General features: G+C 56.9%; 1 protein-coding gene across 5 annotated transcripts; it reads left to right on the top strand.

Moving 5' to 3' along the window:
• The first annotated feature begins 201 nt into the window (after nt 1-201).
• ZNF335 (zinc finger protein 335) lies at nt 202-21,046 on the top strand. 5 transcript variants are annotated; one of them, XM_027621576.2, is made up of 28 exons: nt 204-877; nt 1,555-1,805; nt 3,114-3,354; nt 4,189-4,266; nt 4,506-4,805; nt 4,896-5,027; nt 5,831-5,977; nt 7,682-7,934; nt 7,989-8,190; nt 9,209-9,321; nt 10,218-10,236; nt 10,355-10,471; nt 10,553-10,629; nt 10,711-10,871; nt 11,532-11,764; nt 12,676-12,769; nt 12,892-12,986; nt 16,676-16,935; nt 17,884-17,995; nt 18,080-18,454; nt 19,188-19,330; nt 19,416-19,570; nt 19,669-19,772; nt 19,854-19,931; nt 20,141-20,224; nt 20,308-20,373; nt 20,451-20,532; nt 20,619-21,046. In XM_027621576.2, the coding sequence occupies exons 2-28, from the start codon at nt 1,605-1,607 to the stop codon at nt 20,744-20,746; spliced, it is 4,050 nt and encodes a 1,349-aa protein (XP_027477377.1). In that variant the 5' UTR covers nt 204-877; nt 1,555-1,604; the 3' UTR covers nt 20,747-21,046. The 5 variants fall into 5 exon arrangements, with proteins under 5 accessions (XP_027477374.1, XP_027477375.1, XP_027477377.1 ...); XM_027621573.2 differs by having other exon boundaries at nt 202-877; nt 4,506-5,027; XM_027621575.2 differs by having other exon boundaries at nt 4,506-5,027; nt 8,013-8,190.
• The last annotated feature ends 341 nt before the right edge of the window (nt 21,047-21,387 follow it).

The raw sequence follows: 21,387 nt of genomic DNA, 5'->3' as shown, positions 1-21,387 counted from the left end.
AGATAGGCTTAAACAGAAAGTAGTGCCGAAGATGGTATTTGCAGCATTAGGAAGAAGGGCATACCTGAAGGGCTGCTGACCTTTAAATACATCTACACTGGTCTACACGGAGCAAAGGAGGGCTGTGGAGGATGTCTCGACCTCTAGCTCTACTAATGCAACAAATACGTATGAATACAGTTCACTAAGGGCCGGGCATTGACTCCTCTCCATTTCCCCGAATCCAGCCATCCCACCTGCCTCCGGAGTGCCCTTATGGGACTTTAGGACCAGCCACTTCCCATTTCCGGGCCTCATTTTCCCCACCTGTACAAGGATTATATGCTTCCCTCCTCCCAGGACACATCAAACCTAATTAGGAAGGATTCGATTAGCCTCGATAAGAGCGTTAAGTCATCGGTCAGAAGCCAAGCGAAATGACTAATGTTTATTCCTCTCCCGCCAAGTCAAAACTTCCCGGGCGCCGCACACCCGTAGGGGCTGTTCCGGGAGGGGCCACTGAGGGTCACGCCCCCAGACCGTGGGGCAGCCTTCACCGTGCCCAACCCTGCGGCCCAGGGAAGGGGCCCAGCAGTGACGTCACATAACCACGCCCAGTGTAGCCCTCCGCCAAGAGAGAAAGTAGTCCCCAACCCACAGCGGACTGTGTCACCCATACTTGGCGACGTATAAAATACTAGACCCTCTCCGGACTGGACTGTGGTTCTGAGGTCTCAGGGCAACCTTCTGACACAGCGGGAAGCTGTCTTTCTCTGGATCGGCGTAGGAAGTAGTCCCGGCTTACGGTGGGCCGACGGATCCCTCCGCAGCGGGGGAAAGAGGATGGCGACCTCGTCGATGCCGGAGTCGGAGAGGAGCGCGGCTACGAAAGCGTCAGGTGAGCATCGGGTAGAGTCAGGTCGCCCCATTGCACCCTGCCGCGAAGTGAGGCCAGACTGCGGGGATAGCCAGCGGCGAGCTCCCGGGCCGGCGGGGCTGTCCGAACAGGGCCCCGGGGTCCCAGGCCCTTTAGTCGCTCTCGCACTTGCCTGAGCGGAAACCCGGCGCCGCCACAAGATGGCGTCGGGCCTGGAGCGCAGGCAGCGCCGGGGACAGCCCCGAGTCGCCAGGCCCCGGGATCGTCGCTGTCAGCCCCCTCCGCATGGGAACCAGGGGAGGGGGGAGCGAGCCACTGACCCAGGGGGGCCTGAGGGCTGTACCACCGACCCTGCACCCGGGGGGACTCGGGGGGCCTAAGGGCTGAACCACTGAGCCCCGAGCAGGCTCTTCGGGCGAACCACGCTGCGGGAGTCATGGAGGAGAGACGAGAAGGGTCAAGATTACCGGCCATTGACCACCCTCCCGGGGATGGGGAAGGGGTCTAGACTGGGCGGCCAGGCTTCTTGGTCCTCTTTTCCCGAGGCTTCTGTCTCTGTACACGAGAAAGCCTCTCCCCGTCGGAGACTCAGTCTTTGCACCTGCGAAATGGGCACACGGGTGCAGCTGGGTGGGCCGTGGTTGCCCGGGCCGGGGAGGAGGCCCACCTGTTCCAGCCCGCGTCACCTCCTCTCGCAGAGTGAAGAATCTAGACCCTGCGCCTCCCTGTCAGGCGGCTCCCCGAGCCGATGGAGGAGAACGAGGTGGAGAGCAGTAGCGACGCGGCTCCGGGGCCTGGCCGGCCCGAGGAGCCCTCTGAGAGCGGCCTGGGCGTGGGCACCTCTGAAGCGGTGTCGGCCGACAGCAGCGACGCCGCGGCGGCTCCGGGGTCGGCGGAGGCCGACGACTCTGGCGTGGGGCAAAGCTCCGACCGCGGCAGCAGCTCTCTGGTATGGACCGGGCTGGCCGGCGTGGGTGGAGGCGGGGACCAAAGGCAGCTTGCCTGGCAGCCAAGGGAAAGCAGCCAGAAAGGCTGGCTTGTAGCTAAAACTTGTTTTTGGTTTACTGTGTGTCAGGCACCGCGCCAAGCCCCTAGCATGGATTTTCTCATTTAAGCCTCATTCCTTGCAAGGCATATATCACTCTTTTGCACTACAGGGAAGGAAACCGAGGCACAGAGAGCCGACAGAGCCAGGATTCAAACCTACGCTGTGGTCTTACCCACTCCACTACCCACTGTCCTCACTCTCTGAGATGCAGGTGTCCTGGTTCAAGGCTTGGCTCTACCTCTGATTCACCGGGAGACCTCTTTGAGCCTCATTCTTCTGTCTGTAAAATGGAGCAGGAATACCTGCCTCAGAGGAAATACTCTTGGACACGTTGTGTAAAACTACCATTTCCTCCTGGCTCTCTAATCTTGGACAAGCTACCCTACTTCTAGCTCTCAGTTTTCTCATCTGTAAAGAGAGAATGATAAATATATCTGCCTCAATAGGGTTTTTGTGAGGATTAAATGAATTAATACCTGCAAAGCAATTAAAACCATGCTCAGCACGTAGTACACATTCAGTAAGTATTAGCCATTATTACTGCTGTCATTACCTGCAAGATGACTTCCGAGGTATAGAGCTGCCCAACGATGGACCCCCTTTTGGGGTCCAAGGGTTTCGTTAATTTAGCAGAGATGGGCCTGCCCAGCTTGTGCTGAACTCTGGGGATACAGCCGGGGACAAGACAGGTGTGGGCCTGACCCTTATGGAAAGTACAGTCTGACCTAGGAGACATTATACTACAGAGTGAACCGTGATGAGGGGACACAGGTGACTGTAGCACCAAGGACAGAGAGGTCCTGGTTTGGCCTGGGGGGTCAGGGTTGGCTCTCTAGAAGAGTACCTGCTAAAGGTGGTGAGAAGGCTGGGTAGGAATTAGCTGGGCAGCATTTCAGGCAGAGGGAAGAGCTAATTCAAAAAGGCCCAGTGAAAACAGCTCTTCGAGGCTGTGTATGAGTGTGGGGATTACATCTGGGTGTGGGGATTATGCAGCCTCTTAACCTGACCAGAGCCGGAGACCCTGGAACTTGTTCTTTAGTTGGCTCTGTGGCTAGAAGGCATCTACTCGTCATCAGTGGGCCTGATGGTGTAGATGGTTCCACTCACCATGTTTTTGGGCCAGGGAGCTAGATCTAGTGGGTGGCAGGCAACCTGCCCTGCCCCATCATGGCTCCTAAAATTCCTCTCTCCTTGTTTTCTGTCACCCAGGAGGAAGTATCTGAGAGTAGCTCGAGCACAGACCCCTTGCCCCACGGCTACCTGCCTGATTCATCTTCTCTGTCCCATGGGCCAGTGGCAGGGGTGACAGGTGGCCCCCCAGCCCTGGTGCACTCCAGCGCACTGCCAGACCCCAACATGCTGGTGTCTGACTGCACGGCTTCTTCCTCGGACCTGGGCTCGGCCATCGATAAGATCATTGAGTCCACCATCGGGCCGGACCTAATCCCGAGTGAGTCTGGCAGAGGGCAGCGGGAGTCGGCCCACAGGGATTTCCTGTGGGGTCCAGCAGAAGCAGCTGCACAAACTTAGGCAAATAACTCTACCACTCTAAATGTGTCATGTGGGAACAGTAGCCCCTGTTTTGTAGTGGTAAATGAGGTGAAGATTTAATGAAACAGTGTAGTATAGTGCTTGGCATGTGATAAACACTGAATAAACATAGAAACAATAATACCTAACTTTGTACTGGGGTTTGCTCTAAGCACTTTACATATAGTATCTCATTAATCCAGCGACCCCAAAAGATAGGTGCTACCATCCTCACAGTCTAGATGAGAAATCTGAGGTACAGAGGACCCACCGAGACCAGCAATGTTGGGCCATAGGCTCAGATGGTCTGACTCCAGTGTCCGGACTCATGAGTTACCACACTGTACTCTCTATTATCAATGGTGTGTGTAAAGGCCATAGACTTTGAAAAGCCCTCAGGTGGTGTGGGAAGCCAACCCTGAGAAAGTGGTACAGGGGCTAGGCCTTGACCTTGGGGGAGTTTGGAGACGGGGAGGGGGACTCTCCAGGTTTTAGTGGTCAGAGGTGGGACAGCTGGGTAGCCATGGCATCTCTGCGACTATAGGCCAGCTACTGGGCCAGCCTGTCACGCCAGACCTCCCAACAGCCCAGCTCTGGGCGGAGGTGCACGGGCAGGTACAGGGTGCAAGTGAGGCTCGGGGCAGGGGGAGGGCAATGCAGCTGGATCATAGTTGGTGCAGGTGAGCCAGAATGAATGTGGACAGTGACAGTTGTCATCGTCAGCTGGGAATCCCATCCCTACATCTCTACCCAGGCTGTATCACCGTAACCAGTGCTGAGGATGGCGGGGCCGAGACGGCACGGTACCTGATCCTGCAGGGCCCAGACGATGGTAAGACCCCGGGCAGCAGACCCAGGAAGCCCTGCAGTGGGGGTGAGGGAGTCGGAGAGGGAGGCTGTGCCACAAACTCAGTATGTGGTCTTGGCAGGTTGTCCGCTGCTCTGGGCCCCACTTTCCCTGCCGTCACTGGTGGGGAATTGGGTTCTAGGATCTCTGGGCCTGCCTGGGAGGGGCAGCCATCACTCGTGGCCCATCTTCCCCTCCACTCTGATTCCCTCGCCCACCCCCAGGTGCCCCCATGGCCTCGCCGATGTCCAGTTCCACATTGGCCCACAGCTTGGCAGCCATCGAGGCCCTGGCTGATGGCCCCACATCCACGTGCCTAGAGCCACCGGAGGAGGCACGGGGTAGGCCCAGCTCCCCCACGCAGCCGCCCCCGGGCTCTGGCGCCGAGGAGCCAGACCTGCAGAGCCTGGAGGCCATGATGGAGGTGGTGGTAGTCCAGCAGTTCAAGTGCAAGATGTGCCAGTACCGGAGCAGCACCAAGGCCACGCTGTTGCGCCACATGCGGGAGCGGCACTTCCGACCAGGTGCGCCAACAGCAGCCTGGCCAGCTGGGCTGTGCGGATGGGGGTGGAGGGCCGAGAGCCAGACGTGGCAAGCTTCTCTGACCTCCGCAGCAGCAGCAGCAGCAGGGAAGAAGGAGCGTCTGCGGAAGTGGGGCACCTCAGCCAAGACCCAGGAGGAAGAGGGGCCAGAGGAGGAAGATGACGATGACATCGTCGACGCTGGCGCCATCGATGACCTGGAGGGTAGGCCAGTGTCGCTCCCGGGCATGCCACCACCATACCCATCTCCAAATACTGAGCTGCCTCTGGCCCACATGGAGGGCTGGGAAGGAGGACTTGGCACAGATTCAGCCACGCAGGTGCCTCCAGTGTAAGACAGGAGTCGGGGCTCTGGGGTCAGGACCTGTGTGTGCAGTTGTGCAGGTTGTGTGCTAAAAAAGAGCACCACATCTGAGAGGGCCACGTTCACGTTTGTCCAACAGAAAGAAGACGAGCCACACGCACTTTTTGTTGTAGCCATATTGCCATATTTAAAAAGGTTAAAAGATAAAATGAAATTTAATCATAATTATCGGTGGGTTATTTTATTTTCTCTTTTTATTCTAGTGTTTTGAAATCCAGTAGCTCGGTGTAGACCAGGCGTAAGTGCTCAGTAGTTACATACGGCTAGTGGCTCCCGCACTGGAGAGCACCGTCATCAGAGTTTGTAGATTTGAATGTTTCTTCCAACAGTTTTCTAACAGTGGCTGTAAAGTGTCTAAAGGAAGGGGCATTTTTTTCTAATTCACATAGTGGTGCTGTCTGAGTTAGTGTTTGGAGTCAGGAGAGGTGTAGAGAAAGGTTTGCAAGGGCTTGGAGAAAGGCGCTCAGAGTCAGCCAGGAGGAGGTCAGGAGGGCTTCTGGAGGAGGCATCACTGGTAGGTGGGCTTGGAGGAGAAGTAGGCAGGGATGGGAAGAGGGCCTCTTGCCAGGGAAACCAGGCCAGGGATCAGGGCTGAAAGGGCGGGTCCAGGACTGATGCCCACCTTCTCTTGCGGTCCCCACAGAGGACAGTGACTACAATCCGGCCGAGGATGAGCCCCGGGGCCGGCAGCTACGTCCCCAGCGCCCTACTCCCAGTATGCCAAGACCCCGAAGGAGACCTGGCCGGCCTCGGAAGTTGCCTCGCCTAGAGACCTCAGACCTCCCAGATGGTGAGAGTTGGTCGTAGGTGGGGCCATGTGAGTAGGGCTGAGGGGTGGCCTCATTCCCTGCTTCCTTCTGTAGAGCCTTGGGGAGTGAGTGTGCCATGCAGGGCAGCACATATCAAACATGGGAGACCCGCAGGCCTCCTCATAAACGGCCAGCCCTCTGAGACCGAGCTTGAGAAGCCCTGAGTTAAGCGATAAGTCAGCTTTGTATCCTCGGTGGTAAGGTGTCTTACAGAACAGGAGAAGTGTGAACCTTTATAACTAAACCAAGAAGATAAGTTTTAAGTATGATTACTGAAATGAGAACAAGTCTGAGACCTGAAACTGTGTCCAGGGAGCACTGGCTTGGAGCATTACTGGCTGGGGACTTAGAAAGCCCCATGGGCATGATGGCTCTGCCACCTACTAGCTATGTGACTTTGCCTCTTGAATCCCCTGTCCCCTTTTGATGAATGGAGGTGGTAGCACCTGCCTTTTCAGGATTGCTTTAAGGTGTAAATACAAAAATACATGGTAGCTCTTTTTTTTTGTATACACAGTCTGGGGGAGATCATTACACTTTTTTAGCATCCTTTTTAAAAATAGCTTCTTATTAAGACCTATATGGGAAAGCACACGTATCCTAAGTGCCCAGCTGAGGGAATTTTGACAAGGGAATGCACCTGTACAGGCGGCACCCCTGTCAAGAAGCAGGATGTTACCGGCGTTGTCTGGATCACTTTTCTTTTTTTTTTTTTTTTTAAGATTTTATTTACTTATTTGAGAGAAAGTGAGTGAGTGAGCACAAGCCAGGGGAGGGGTGGGGCAGAGAGGCAGAGGGAGAAGCAGACTCCCTGCGGAGCAGGGAGCCCGATGTGGGGCTCCATCCCAGGACCCCGGGATCACGACCTGAGCCGAAGGCAGATGCTTAACCGACTGAACCACCCAGGCGCCCCATGTTTCATTTTTAAAACATTACATTGGAAGGGCGCCTGGGTGGCTCAGTTGGTTAAGCGACTGCCTTCGGCTCAGGTCATGATCCTGGAGTCCCGGGATCGAGTCCCACATCGGGCTCCCTGCTCGGCGGGGAGTCTGCTTCTCCCTCTGACCCTCTTCCCTCTCGTGCTCTCTATCTCTCATTCTCTCTCTCTCAAATAAATAAATAAAAAATCATTAAAAAAAAAATAAAACATTACATTGGAATACTGTTGATGTTTTTGAATAGGTAACACATTCAGTTGTTCAGACTTCTAGAGGTTGTGAGCGTGTACGGTGATGTGATGTCTCCTCCCTTCCTCCCGTCTGCCCTCCAGCCTTCCAGCCTCCCTAGGGAAGACCAATGTTAAAGTACCTGCTGTCACTCCCAGACTCTAGAATGTTCCCGTGAGGTCACTAGCGCAGCAGTTAACATCTCCACTTGACAGATGGGAAAATGAGACTTGGGCCGATGGCTTTGCCCGAGGATGCACGGAAGTCCCACGTCCAGGCTCAGCTAGCGTGTGGGCCTCTCGACAGGCTGCTGCCGACCGCCGGGCAGGAGTTGTGCTGGCAGGGGGCCAGCTGCAGGACGGGCCTGCGTCCACGCCGCCTGCGCCTGTCCCGTGACCTGACGTGCCCATCGGCAGTCTGTGACCGTGTTTGAGGGAGATGTTTTGGCTGGCCCCTGGCATACCTGTCCACATCTGTCCTGGTGTGTCCGTGGCTGATCTGGGATCATGTCTGTGGCAGGTGTGGAAGGAGAGCCTCTAGTGAGTTCCCAGAGCGGACAGAGCCCTCCAGAGCCCCCGGACCCCGAGGCACCCAGCTCTTCGGGCCCAGGATGCCTGGTTGCCCTGGGCAAGGCCGACAGGGCCCCCGTGGACCCCAGCGTGACCCAGTCAGATGCGGAGAACGCGGCTCCCTCCTGCCAGGATGAGCCTGCTGCCCCGCCCCGCCGCCGGGGCAGACCCTCCAGGCGCTTCCTAGGCAAGAAATACCGCAAGTATGTAGAGCAGGGACAGGGTAGGGGAGACAGCTGGCGGTGTGGCCCAGCCAGACCTCTCCAATGCCCTCCTGGCAGGTATTATTACAAGTCTCCCAAACCGCTCCTGAGGCCCTTCCTGTGCCGCATTTGCGGCTCCCGCTTCCTGTCCCACGAGGACCTGCGCTTCCACGTCAACTCCCACGAGGCCGGGGACCCCCAGCTCTTCAGGTGCCTGCAGTGTAGCTACCGCTCCCGCCGCTGGTCCTCGCTCAAGGTGCGCAGTGTGGAGGGTGGGGGGGCGCTGGGACAGAGGCGAGGGCTGGCGGGCAGTGCCAAGAGGGAGTGGTGCTCACGGGCCATTGGCCGGCACTCTCCTGCTCCTTCGCAGGGCCCGTTAAGTGGTGTGCCGCTGTGTACTGAAGGAGTTCAGGTGTGGGCACCATGGACTGTTGTGCAGGCTGCACACTGCCTAGTGGTGTCTCATCCTCAGAGGTGCTGTGCACGGTGCAGACAGCAGAGATTTGCTTGATCGCCACACACTTTGGCAGATGGCAGTAAAACCGGTTCTGTCTCGTTCAGTGTGTTAGAAAGTTTTCCAGTAGATGGCGGTACTGTGTCTCAAGGAGAGAGTTCCTTTTTGTACCATTTACCCAAAAGTGCCAGTGGGCTTGCTGCAACCCTAAGCTGTTTTTTATCCAGCACCTGGGCCTGGTAGGCATGCTCGAGTTTCATGCTCATGCAGCCCGAAGAGGTTGTAGGTATCAATAGGCCCATTTTACTGACCCAGGAAACTGTGGCTTGGCTTGGCCCAAGTAAGGCAGAGAGCTGGCCGTCGTGAGCAGCAGGGGCTACCTGAACCACAGGCCAGAGCCCCTGTGCTTTCTGCACACAGTTCTTCCTCCCTCAGCCAGGCCTGTGACCTGGAAGGTGTTCTCGGGAACTCTGCTGGGGGAGGGTTGTCCCCGAGTGCGGTGGGGATGGTGGAGGCTCTGGAGCCATGCTGCTTGGGTTTGGCTCCAAGCTCCGCCATTCACAAAGTCACTTCAGGGCCGAGGTCACTTCCCTCTGAGCCTCAGTTTCTGCATCTGTCAGATGGTGAGCCAGCACAGGGCCTGGTGCAGAGTAGTAGGTGCCCTTGTTGGGGAGAGTCCCCAGCCCTAATAGGCTCCGGCCCTTGCAGCTCTCCCTCGTTCTGGGAGCCCGCTCCCACGGCAGCTCTAAGGCTGTGGGCACAGGTTGAGGGGTGCAGGGGAGGCCAGCCCCAGCCCACTATCCATTCACCTCTGTCCCAGGAGCACATGTTCAATCACGTGGGCAGTAAGCCCTACAAGTGTGACGAATGCAGCTATACCAGCGTCTACCGGAAGGACGTGGTCCGACACGCGGCCGTGCACAGTCGAGACCGGTCAGTGCGTGGGGGTGAGGGGTGGGGACGGGCCAGGGTGGGAAGTGGAGGCCCACCATAGCCGTGTTGCCCCCTTACTGAGCACCTGCCCTGGGCCGCCCCGTTGGCAGCATGTCACAGACAACGGAAAGATAAGGCCATTCATCCCAGCTCACTTGGTTCAGAGCAGTAGCAGGGCCTGGAGGGCTCTTGTTCTGTCTCTTCCCTGCCGTGAGCTTTGTAAGATGGGGACAGTCATTGTTGAGGTGATTAAAGGGAATTGTCTGCCTAAAGGAGCTCAGGACATCATCTAAAGGTCTTCTAGACTCCCAACTCCCGGAGCACACCCAGGACAGATCGGCAGAGGAGCAAATCCTTAGGGGCCCTGTGATTGCTCGCTGAGTTGTCATTAGACCTGCAGCTTCAGGAAGGAGTTTACTCCTCTTGGGGTGCAGTGTGAGCAGAGGTTGGGTACAGGAATCCATGAGGGCAGTGACTTTCAAACTGTGCTTGTGGGAAAGCCTGCTCTCTCCAGTGCTTATGGGTTTTCTTTAAAAAAGGCGGGGCAGATGGGGGTGGTGGGGAGGGAGGTAAAATTATGGACACCAGTTCGGACACCTGGTTCACCAACTCTTTTTCTGCTCAGGACTTCTCAGGGCCTTTAAAATGCACATTTTATTTTGTGACAAAGAAAGGAAGAAGGCACCAATCTAGAATTTATTTACAGCGTGCCTCTTAGCATTTTCTAGTGAACTCCACTTGGGGAAAGCGTGTTCTGAGAGAAGGGCTTGGCTGGGCAGTAGGGACACTCAGAGCTGAGACTGGGTCCGGTCAGCGTGAGAAGGTTTGAGGTGGGCTTGGGGAAGCAATGGTCTGACTCCTATGCCTTTCTGCGCCCCCCCCCGCCCCCCCCCCAGGAAGAAGAGACCAGATCCGGTGAGTCTGGGGCCCTGGCCCAGGAAGGGAGCCTGCTTGAGGGCCGCTTGTGAGGGTGGGGGCAGGAGGTGAGGTCTCACCCTCTCTCCTCATCTGGTTTCTTCTTGTCCCTTCCCAGGCCCCAAAGCTGAGCTCCTTCCCTTGCCCTGTGTGTGGCCGTGTCTACCCGATGCAGAAGAGACTCACGCAGCACATGAAGACACACAGCACGGAGAAGCCCCACATGTGTGACAAGGTGGCTGGCGCCAAGGGCCGGGGGCAGGGTGAAGGGGTCTCCCTAGGCAGTTCCCCATCTAACTCACCCTACCCCTCACAGTGTGGAAAGTCCTTTAAGAAGCGCTACACCTTTAAGATGCACCTGCTCACGCACATCCAGGCTGTTGCCAACCGCAGGTATATCCCCAAGGAGGCCCCGGGGCTGGAGCACCCCACCCCACCCTATTGCTGAGCTTCCCTCCCTCTCACCATCTCCAGGTTCAAGTGCGAGTTCTGTGAATTTGTTTGTGAGGACAAGAAGGCACTACTGAACCACCAGCTGTCCCATGTCAGTGACAAGCCATTCAAGTGCAGCTTTTGCCCCTACCGCACCTTCCGGGAGGACTTCCTGCTCTCTCACGTGGCTGTCAAGCACACAGGTCAGGCCCGCCCCGCCCCACCGTGGGGAGCCCACAGCTCAGCGCTTTCTTCTTCCTCCCCCTCCGCAGCCCCAGCTCCGGCTGCTCAGTTGTAAGGGACTCTGCCCTGGAGGTGTCACCCTCTCTCCTCAGCTCTGCGTGGTCATGGGCCACCTTGCCCTGTCTGAGCCTTCCTTGGCTGTGAAAGGGGTGTCAGGAGTACCTGCCGTGTGATGGTTATAAAAGTGAGCTCTGTTCCGCAAGCCCTGTCTGTGCTGGGTGCTGGACAGGAGACATGTTGGCGGAGGCCCCGCCTCGCGCGTGCAAAATGTGCACAAAACAGTTGATTCTTTCTCCTCCTTGGTGCCCGTGCCTCTGATGGGCATGCTGGGGGAGATTAGACACGCTATGGGGCCGGATTCCCGTCTGCCTGGGGGAGATGATTGATAAGAGAAATGGGTGGTCCAGTGACGTGAAAATGAGACACTTCGAGGAAGGCTGTGAGTGCAGGAGGTGGGCCCGGTTCCTGTCCGGCCTGGCCCACCAGAACGAACTGCAGCACGTGCTCGCCCAGTTCCCGGCAGGGAGACAGTTGGAGAGGTCCTGGGGCCCATAGAGGGCTTCCTGGGGTGGGGGGTGGGGGCTGGGGAAGCCCAAGCATCCGTCCACCTCTGCCTACAGGGGCCAAGCCCTTTGCCTGTGAGTACTGCCACTTCAGCACACGGCACAAGAAGAACCTACGCCTGCACGTGCGATGCCGACACGCAAGCAGCTTTGAGGAGTGGGGGCGGCGCCACCCTGAGGAGCCACCTTCCCGCCGTCGCCCCTTCTTCTCTCTGCAGCAGATTGAGGAGCTGAAGCAGCAGCACAGTGCGGCCCCCGGACCACCGCCCCGCTCCCCGGGACCTCCTGAGGTGAGCTCAGCCAAGCAGGCAGAAGGGGCTGGGGAGCATGGGCCAGGATGACAGTGTCCTGTCACCTTTCCCGTCCCCAGCATCCTCATTGGCATGTTGGGGACAACAAAATGGTCCCTGCCTCCGACTGTGGTAAAGGGCAGATGAGGTCACAGACCTGTCCACCCTAAGCTCGGAGTGGGAGTGGCTTTTCAGTGGTAGGAACAGAGAATGAGATCTCAGTAGCTTAACTATGGTCATAGTTTATTATTCTCTCAAAGATGAGTCCAGAGGTCAGCAGCCCAGGGCTAGTGTGACAGCTCCATGGTCAGTCATCAGGGACCAAGCTCTCTCAATATTTTTTCCCAGCCATCCTAGGCATACGACTTCCATTTTTGTGGTTGCCTCATGGTCCAGTATAGCTGCAGGAGCTCCAGCCTTCCTGCCACATCCCGGGCAAGAAGCAAGAGGAAGGGATGGGCAAAGGCAGAAAGGAAGCCTGCCATTTCTCCATCTGTCTTCCCCGTGAACTTAACCAGAAGCTCCTGCTTAGCCACAAGGCCACACTTCACCTAGCTGCAAGGCAGGCCAAGAAGTATAGTCTCATAGCTGAGGACATTGCCTCCCCCTCCCGTGCCACAAAAGATGGACCCCCACTATGTGCTGGTAGAACACAGGCTCCCTTGTCAGTCTTGTGTTCAGATCCCGGTTCTGATACTTACTGGCTGTGGGGTCGTAGCCATTTGCTTTACTTGTCTGAGCCTCAGATAGTTCTTCGGTAGTACTGAGCTGAGAAATACCTTGAGACGTAGTTGTGTGAAGATGAAACAAGCCAACGGATGTAAAGCGCCTGACCCGTAGGAGGTGCTTGGCAATCAGTGCTTGCATCCAAGCTGCCCCCTCTCAGACTTGGCCACATCCCCACCCCACAGATTCCCCCCGAGGCAGCACCTTTCCAGGCACCCGAGACCCCCCCACTGCTCTGTTCTGACACGCTTGGTGGCGCCACCATCATCTACCAGCAAGGTGAGCTCTGAGGGAAGGTGGGAGCCTGGGCAGCTGGGGGCAGGGGCAGGGCTCCTGCTGGGGCCCCGTGGAGGGAGAGGGGGCGGTGGGCCGTTCTCAGGCTCAGGTCTCACCCAACCCAGGTGCTGAGGAGTCCACGGCAATGGCCACGCAGACGGCCTTGGATCTGCTGCTGAACATGAGCGCCCAGCGGGAGCTGGGGGGCACAGCCCTGCAGGTGAGCCGCCCGGGGCTGCCGCCTCACCTCGCCTCCCCTGTGCAGCCATCTTCGGTGCCCGCTCCGCACTGGACACTGGGAGGGGAGGAGGGTGAAGAGGCAGATGCGCCCTGCCCTCGGGGCACCCCCACTTAACCAGGAGACTGTCCGGCAAAACCCCAGGAGCAGACGCGGAGGAGAGGGGCCCTCCTGTGCCAGGGAGGTCAGAGGAGCTCCCGCTCAGCTCGAGTCCCCGGCGACCTCTGCCAGTCCGAGCGGTTAGTGCCACCCCTGTGGCTTCTGAGGCCCTGTTCCGGCGCAGGCCTCCCAGCTCTGCAGCCACCCGGAGCTGTGGGTCCACGCCAGCTTCCCATCTAGCCTAGCGCCCTCCCCCGGCGATGCGTCCCACAGCCGGGAGGCCCCCAGGGCTCTCTCCGCTCTGGCCTCTCTTGGCCAGCAGATCCTCCCCGAGCTCCTCAGGACTTCTCCCTCCTCCCAGCCACCCACCCCCGTTCCTCTGAGGCCAGAGAGCTTTGTTAGCCCCTCCTGTCTCCGAGCCTCGTGAAAACATGTCGAATCTGTGTTTGAGATGATAAATTCCAAGAACCTGTAGCAATAGCGTGCCACTGGGGCGTAGAGGACAGGCACAACTCCGGAGGTGGGAGCCTGGTGTCGGACCTGCAGAGCTTCCTAGGATCCCGGCAGTGCCTTTGGTGGTGTGTAGAAGTTGTACATTTTTTTTTTTTAAGATTTTATTTATTTATTTGACAGAGAGAGACACAGTGAGAGAGGGAACACAAGCAGGGGGGAGTGGGAGAGGGAGAAGCAGGCTTCCCGCTGAGCAGGGAGCCTGATGTGGGGCTCGATCCCAGGACCCTGGGACCATGACCTGAGCCGAAGGTAGTTGCTTAAGGACTGAGCCACCCAGGCGCCCCAGAAGTTGTACATTTTTAGATAGTTAAATCAGTCTTTTATGGTTTTTGCCTTCGATATCCTCCCTAGAAAGGCCTCCTTTGCCCTAAGATTATATGAACATTCATTTGTATTTTTTTCTTAGAGTTTCATTTTTTTATAAGGAAAGATATTTTTATTTTTTTTAATTTTTTAAAAAAAATTTTTTTTAAATTTTATTTATTTGAGAGAGAGAATGAGATAGAGAGCATGAGAGGGGGGAGGGTCCGAGGGAGAAGCAGAGTCCCCGCTGAGCAGGGAGCCCGATGGGGGACTCGATCCCGGGACTCCAGGATCATGACCTGAGCCGAAGGCAGTCACTTAACCGACTGAGCCACTCAGGTGCCCCTTAGAGTTTCATTTTTTACACTTAAATCTTTACTCCGCCTGGAATTTATTTTTGGTGTATGTAGAAAGGTAGGGGACTAACTTTACTTTTTTTTCCAAAAGTTATCCAGTGCAGTATATGAAATAATCTTCCCCAGTGGTTGGAAATGCCCACTTTATCAAAGTTCTAGATTCCGCCATATACAGACAAGGTCTGTTCTATTGCTCTGTCTGCTCTTCTCGTGCCAGTACGTCATGCATTTTTTTTCTGATTACAAACACATATGTTTGTAAAAAAATAATATAGAACATTAAGAACTGTTCTATACAGAAAGTGAAAGTCCTTAACATCCCTCCCATCCCAACTGTTAATGGGCTAATAAGCATTTCTCCAGTTCTATGTACACGCTAACACAGACATTGTGTTCCTTAAAAAATGGGATCACAGGGCCGCCTGGGTGGTGCAGTCGGTTAAGCATCTGACTCATGGTTTCAGCTCAGGTCGTGGTCTCAGGGTCATGAGATAGAGCCTTGCATCAGGCTCTGTGCTCAATGCGGAGTCTGCTTGGGATTCTCTCTCCTTCTGCCTCTGCCCCTCCTGCTTGCGTGTGCATGCCCTCTCTCTCCCTCAAATAAAACAAAACAAAACGGGACCACATGATTCATGCTCCTCCATAGCCCACTTTTCTTCTCTGGGCAGCATGTGCGCTATGGTCTGGCCTGTGCACCCAGACCTCTCCCTGTTGTTCCCACGTACGTCTCCACATCCTTCCGTCCCAATGTTGTAGGTCATGCGGTCCTTTACTGGTTGGTTGTTTCGTTTCTAATCAGTCAAAGGCAGTACTTCGGTGCACATATATTTCAGGTGCTCCTAAACACTTTTTAGTTAAAAAAAAGCCTCCTAGAAGTAGAATTGGTGGGTCTGAAGGTACGAAGCCTCAGAGAGAGAGAGATGCTAGTTTATGTGACCACCGCTAGAGCGTGTTTCCCTACACCTTTGCCAACACTGGGTGCTGGGTGTCCCCAATCTTTATAAATCTCATCCACGTAGTAGAAGTATATTTCATAGTCTTTTTTTTTTTTAAGTTTTTATTTATTTGAGTAATCTCTACTCCCAATCAGCGTAGGGCTCGAACTCCCAACCCCAAGATCAAGAGTCGCATGCTCCTCTGACTGAGCCAGCCAGGTGCCCCTCATGGTCTTAATTTATAATTTTATGACCATAAATGAGATTGAACTACTTTCTGTATGTTCATAGACCATTTATTTCTTCTCTGACTTACCTGTTTGTGTCCTGTATCAGTTTTCCTATTAGTCTTTTTTTTTTTTTTTTAAGATTTATTTGAGAGAGCGCGCACACACATGGAGTGGGAGGGTGGGTGGTGCAGAGGGAGAGGGAAAGAGAAACCTTAGCAGACTCCCCACTGAGCGCGGAGCCCAATGCAGGGTCCGATCCCATGACCCCAAGATCACAATCCAAGCCAAAACCAAGAGTGAGACGCTTAACCAGCTGCGCCGCCCAGGTGCCCCTATTGGTCTTTTTATTATCACTCTGCAGAGGCTCCTTGTATATGAAGGAGACTCCCCTTTTCTCTCGTATGAATTGTTAAATACCACATTTTGTTTTCAGATTTCAGTTTATGTTTTGCTGATTAGAAAAAATCTTCCCACCCCAGAGCATCAAAATACTTATCCACATTTTCTCTTTATATTTGTGGAATTTTTTATTACATTTCACGGAGCGCCTGGGTGGCTCCTTAAGCGTCTGCCTTCGGCTCAGGTCATGATCCCAGGGTCCTGGGATCGAGCCCGGTGTCGGGCTCCCTGCTCAGCGGGAAGCCTGCTTCTCCCTCTGCCACTCCCCCTGCTTGTGTTCCCTCTCTCGCTGTGTCTCTGTCCAATAAATAAAAAATTAAAAAAAGATTTATTACATTTCAGTGTTTAATCCATTTGAAGTGGACTTTGGAGTAAGATGTGAGGTCAAGTTCTTTTTTCTTAAATGGTTTGCCACTTTTCCCTTTACCCTAGGATTTCTCAGTCTTGGCCTTTAGTGGCAGATAGTTCTTTGTTGTGGGAGCCTTGCTATTCATTGCGGGGTGGTTAGCAGCATCCCTGACAGATAACCCCGAGGTGCCAGGACCACTCCCCTTCCAAAGTGTGACCAATGAATGTCTGCAGACATTGCCCAGCTGCCCCTGGAGGGCAGTATTGTGCTACCCTGGTCTTGTTAAGTTTACTTATTTCCAGTTGCTGGGTGGGGCTTGGAGAGTCAAGAGTGTGCTTTAGAAAGGACACACAGTTGGGGCTGTGCAAATGAGTGGTGGCAGCACTGGGCTGCCCGAGTGTGGGCAAGCTTTGAGGTAGAGAAGGGCCCTGAACACCAGCCTCTCTGCCACAGACCCTGCTCCTAATGCCCACTGGGTCCATTACAGGTGGCCGTGGTGAAGTCCGAGGACGTGGAAGCAGAGTTAGCATCCCCTGGTGGGCAGCCCTCCCCAGCAGGTGCCACTCCGCAAGTGGTAACCCTCCACGTGGCCGAGCCGGGGGCCAGCGTGGCAGCAGAGAGCCAGCTAGGTGCCCCTGACCTGCAGCAGATCACCCTGGCACCTGGTCCATTTGGTGGGACTGGCTACAGCGTCATCACTGCACCCCCTATGGAGGAGGGGACATCAGCTCCTGGCACGCCTTACAGGTGAGACCTGCTGCCTGCAAGGCCCCCTTTAGTCATTGATAGGAGTGCCGGGAGGCCTCAGATAAGGGCCCTGCCCACCAGAGCCTAGTGGGCAGGAGGCAAAACTCCTAATACGTGTAACATAATTAGCCATAGGAGTCGTATCTTTCTCAGGAGGTTGGAAGCTACTAATTTTTGGCCACTTAGATGTTCCAGGCACTGGACGTTCGGAACTCACCTAAACCATTCTTGTGAGATCCGCGTTTCTCTCATTTTACAAGTGAGGAAATAGGCCAGGGACATTGAGTGACTTGCCTGAGGTCAGACAGGCAGTAAGCGAGGAGTCGACCCCTTGGTTCTAAAGTCACGTGCTCTTTGTTCTGGGTGATCCTGAGGGGTTGTCCATTCTGAGCTTCGTGGCAAGCTCAGGCTCGTCGCCGGCACTGGAGGCCTGGCAGCCGCACTCGGCTTCCTCTGCACTGAGCAAGTTCGGGGCAGAAATATTTGTATGCTCCCTGAACTCCGGGGCGGTCTGAGAAAGCCCTTAATCCAAGCACTGAAGCGCCACAGTGTGTGGCTGGGACAGGAATCCAGATCCCTGGGCGGCCGGCGGGCAGCCATCTGCCATCTGCTCCTGGTCTCTGGGTACTTGCCAGGCCTCCCCCACCGCCCCACTGGCCCTCCTGCTGCCACACTTGGCCAGACGTGGGCTAGACCCCTGGGGCTCTCCGCCTCACTGCCGCCCTGCCCTTCAAAGGAGCCGGATGGACTGCTGTTGAGCAGGACGATATGTTGGACCTGTGGTCACTATTTACAGAAGAGACAGTTGAGGTTCAGCTGGAATTCAGACCAGGGAGTCCACCTGTGGTGGCAGTCAGCCCCTCAGTTGATGACTTTCTTGGGGAAGGGGACGCCTGTGGCCTTCTGTCCCCTCCTAGAATTCACTCCTCCCCTCTTCGGTGCTCACAGCGAGGAGCCCCCAGGGGAGGCAGCCCAGGCTGTGGTTGTGAGCGACACCCTGAAAGAAGCTGGTACCCACTACATCATGGCAGCCGACGGGACCCAGCTGCACCACATTGAGGTGAGGCTTGGGGTACAATCCTTCCCCCCCTGCTATCCTTCCCCAGTCCTCCCCAGTACCTCACGCTCCTCCGTCTCTCTACAGCTGACTGCAGATGGCTCCATCTCCTTCCCAAGCCCGGATTCCCTGGCCTCTGGAGCCAAGTGGCCCCTACTACAGTGTGGGGGACTGCCCAGAGATGGCCCTGAGCCCCCATCTCCAGCCAGGACCCACCGGGTGGGAGACCCCCAGGGCTCTGCCTCCCCACCCCCCACGGCCAGCAAGGCCCTGAGCCTGGGAGTGCCGCCGTCGCCACCGTCCGCAGCCACAGCCTCCTCCAAGAAGTTTTCCTGCAAGATCTGTGCTGAGGCCTTCCCTGGCCGAGCAGAGATGGAGAGTCACAAACGGGCCCATGCCGGGCCTAGTGCCTTCAAGTGCCCCGACTGCCCCTTCAGTGCCCGCCAGTGGCCCGAGGTCCGGGTAAGTGCTGCCCCCCGTGCCTCCCCAGGCACTCATTCGGCCACTTGTTTAACAGACCTTAACTGAACACCCCGAGCCAGGCCCTCCCCCTGGAGGGAGTGAGGTCTCAGCATTCAGTCTGGCGCTCAGTCTGGTGGGGAACCATCCAGACACGGTGACTGATGCCCAGCAGTGTCCCTGGTGTGAACAGAGGGCAGACGGCATGGGTCGTGTGGGCTTGGGGTGCTGGTGTCGGCCGACCTGGGCCTGGAGGGGCAGAGGGCGTGCTTAGGGAAATGCAAGTTGTCTGGAATCGGGAGAGCGCAGGGTACGAGGAAGGTGGTGGAAACAGTGTGGAAAAGGTGAGGAGGGCAGGTCCTGGGCAGGAGTCCTTCCCCCAAGGATTACCGTTTCCAGACCCAGAATCCCCACAGCAGCTCGGTGACGGGACAGGGCCCAGGCCCTAGAACGTCAGGGCTGGGAGAGCCCTTCAGAGGTTCCCTCATCTGAACCTGTATCTTGCGTTCACGCGGGGCCGACGGGAGTCTGGGAGCAGGGACAGGATTTTCTAAGTGACCCAACGGCGGGGGCCTGGGACTTGTCCCTCTCGCCACACACAGCAGCACCACATCTCGGTCTGGTTTGTACTTCTTACGCAGCTCCTGTCCCCCTGCGGACAGATTCCCTGACGGCCCTGTCCGTGAGGTGCTCTGTGCTCCCCCAGCCAGCGCCCCCAACTCTGCCCCTTCCCCAGGCCCACATGGCGCAGCACTCGAGCCTGCGGCCCCACCAGTGCAGCCAGTGTAGCTTTGCCTCCAAGAACAAGAAGGACCTGCGGCGGCACATGCTGACGCACACCAACGAGAAGCCCTTCGCGTGCCACCTCTGTGGGCAGCGGTGAGGCGTGGGGCGGCAACAGGCGGGCAGGGGCTGCTGGGCATGTGTGATGGGGCGGCCCCTGAGCCTCTCCCCCCGCCCTCAGTTTCAACCGGAACGGGCACCTCAAGTTCCACATCCAGCGGCTACACAGTCCTGATGGGAGAAAGACGGGGACCCCGACTGCCCGGACCCCAGCCCGGACCCCCACCCAGACCATCATCCTGAATAGTGACGAGGAGACGCTGGCCACGCTGCACAGTGAGCTGCCCCCGGGGGACCGGGCGGGGGGGGGGGGGCCAGGGCCTTGTCAGGTTTCACCCGAGTCCCTGCGTGAGCATCCTCCCCTCTCTGCCCAGCTGCACTACAGTCCAGCCACGGGGTCCTGGGCCCAGAGCGGCTACAGCAGGCACTGGGCCAGGAACACATTATCGTGGCCCAAGAGCAGACCGTGACCAATCAGGTGAGCGCCTGGGCTGGGAGGTCACAGGCCGGGGTGGGGGAACACACAGAGCCGAGGCTGGAGCTGGCTTGGTCCTGGCAGGAAGAAGCCACCTACATCCAAGAGATCACCACCGCGGACGGCCAGACAGTGCAGCATCTGGTGACCTCCGACAACCAGGTGAGCACTGCGGCCAGCACTGCCCTCCCTCCGCCTGCCCCCAGGGCCTGCTTTGGGGAGGAACCGTACTTTCCAAACCACCCCGCCCCGGGTCCGTGCTTGCAGCTGCCATCATTCATGCTGGGTGTCCCTGGGCCCCTGCTCGGTTTTCCTTGCTAAGCTCCCGGTTCAAGGCCTCAGCACCTGCCTTCTCCTCCACCCTTCTCCAGGTACAGTACATCATCTCCCAGGATGGAGTCCAACAGCTGCTCCCCCAGGAATATGTGGTGGTTCCAGAGGGCCATCACATCCAGGTAGGCCAGGCCTGAGCAGGAGTGGGGAGCGAGGCCAGGCGAGTACAGCCTCCTTGGTCGTCACGTTGCCTTCCTCCCTCCAGGTACAGGAGGGCCAGATCACACACATCCAGTACGAACAAGGGGCCCCTTTCCTTCAGGAGTCCCAGGTAGGCGTTTGGGGGGATCAGAGGGAGCCGGGGCAGAGCTCCTCCAAGGCCAGATCTCATTGGCTTCTCCACTCTAGATCCAGTATGTGCCTGTGTCTCCAGGCCAGCAGCTGGTCACACAGGCCCAACTGGAGGCCGCTGCACACTCAGCTGTCACAGGTATGGGATGGGAGCCTGATGACCATGGGGACCCAGGCCGAGCTTCTGGGGCCTCGGGCTCACTGTCCTCTCCCCTCCCCTGGCAGCGGTGGCCGATGCTGCCATGGCCCAAGCCCAGGGCCTGTTTGGCGCAGAAGAGGCGGTGCCTGAACACATCCAACAGCTGCAGCACCAGGGCATCGAGTACGACGTCATCACCCTGACCGATGACTGAGCCCTGAGGGCCCAGCGCACACCGTGGATACTGGGGCCAGCCGTGCTTGGGGGTGGGGGTGGGGGGGACCCGCTGGGACTCACCTCCCTGTTCCACCTAGGGTCTCCAGGCACTGAGCAGCCGGTATCCTGTCACTCTTAAGAGAGCCAGACCTGTGCTGCTGGGTCTAGGGGACAACCATGGGCCCCAGCCAGGACATGCTGGGTGCCCTAGCCTGCAGGCAGGCTTTGGGGAGAGAAATTTATTTTTGTTTGGATGGACCCACTGGCCCCTCAGTCTCAATAAAGGGACCAGAGTCCAGTCCCGACCATCTTACTTTTGTCCGCAAGGACTTGGGAAGTGGAAGGAAGGAGGAGCGTACAGCTCACGAGAGCTGCCTGGCCCCACAGTGCAGCCCACCTCGCCTCTGTAAACAGTGTGGTGGCCCAACGGCAGGGCAGGCCCGTGGGCAGAGGCCTGATACTGGGAGAGATTGCTGAGCTGGTAAGAACCCCCCCTGAGCACCTTCAGACCTTCTTCCCTTCCCCTGGACCCCAGAACATCTGCTCCCAGCCCAGAGGTCCTCAGAGGGCAGCATAGCCAGCAGCCCGAAGACTAAACCCTGAAGCCCATGGTGGCCCAGAGCTGCTCTTCCTCCTGAC

This window comes from Zalophus californianus, chromosome 8 (assembly GCF_009762305.2).
Source record: "Zalophus californianus isolate mZalCal1 chromosome 8, mZalCal1.pri.v2, whole genome shotgun sequence".
Lineage (NCBI taxonomy): Eukaryota > Metazoa > Chordata > Mammalia > Carnivora > Otariidae > Zalophus > Zalophus californianus.
This window is presented reverse-complemented; position numbering and strand designations above follow the sequence as displayed.

What these genes read in the sequence shown, in the direction of transcription:
- ZNF335 (XM_027621573.2), top strand. Translation starts at nt 1,605, where the DNA reads ATGGAGGAGAACGAGGTGGAGAGCAGTAGCGACGCGGCTCCGGGGCCT. An exon ending in GCTCCCCGGGACCTCCTGAG is followed by an intron (nt 11,765 to 12,675) that starts GTGAGCTCAGCC and finishes CCCACCCCACAG; the next exon opens with ATTCCCCCCGAGGCAGCACC. An exon ending in CAGAGGGCCATCACATCCAG is followed by an intron (nt 20,225 to 20,307) that starts GTAGGCCAGGCC and finishes TCCTCCCTCCAG; the next exon opens with GTACAGGAGGGCCAGATCAC.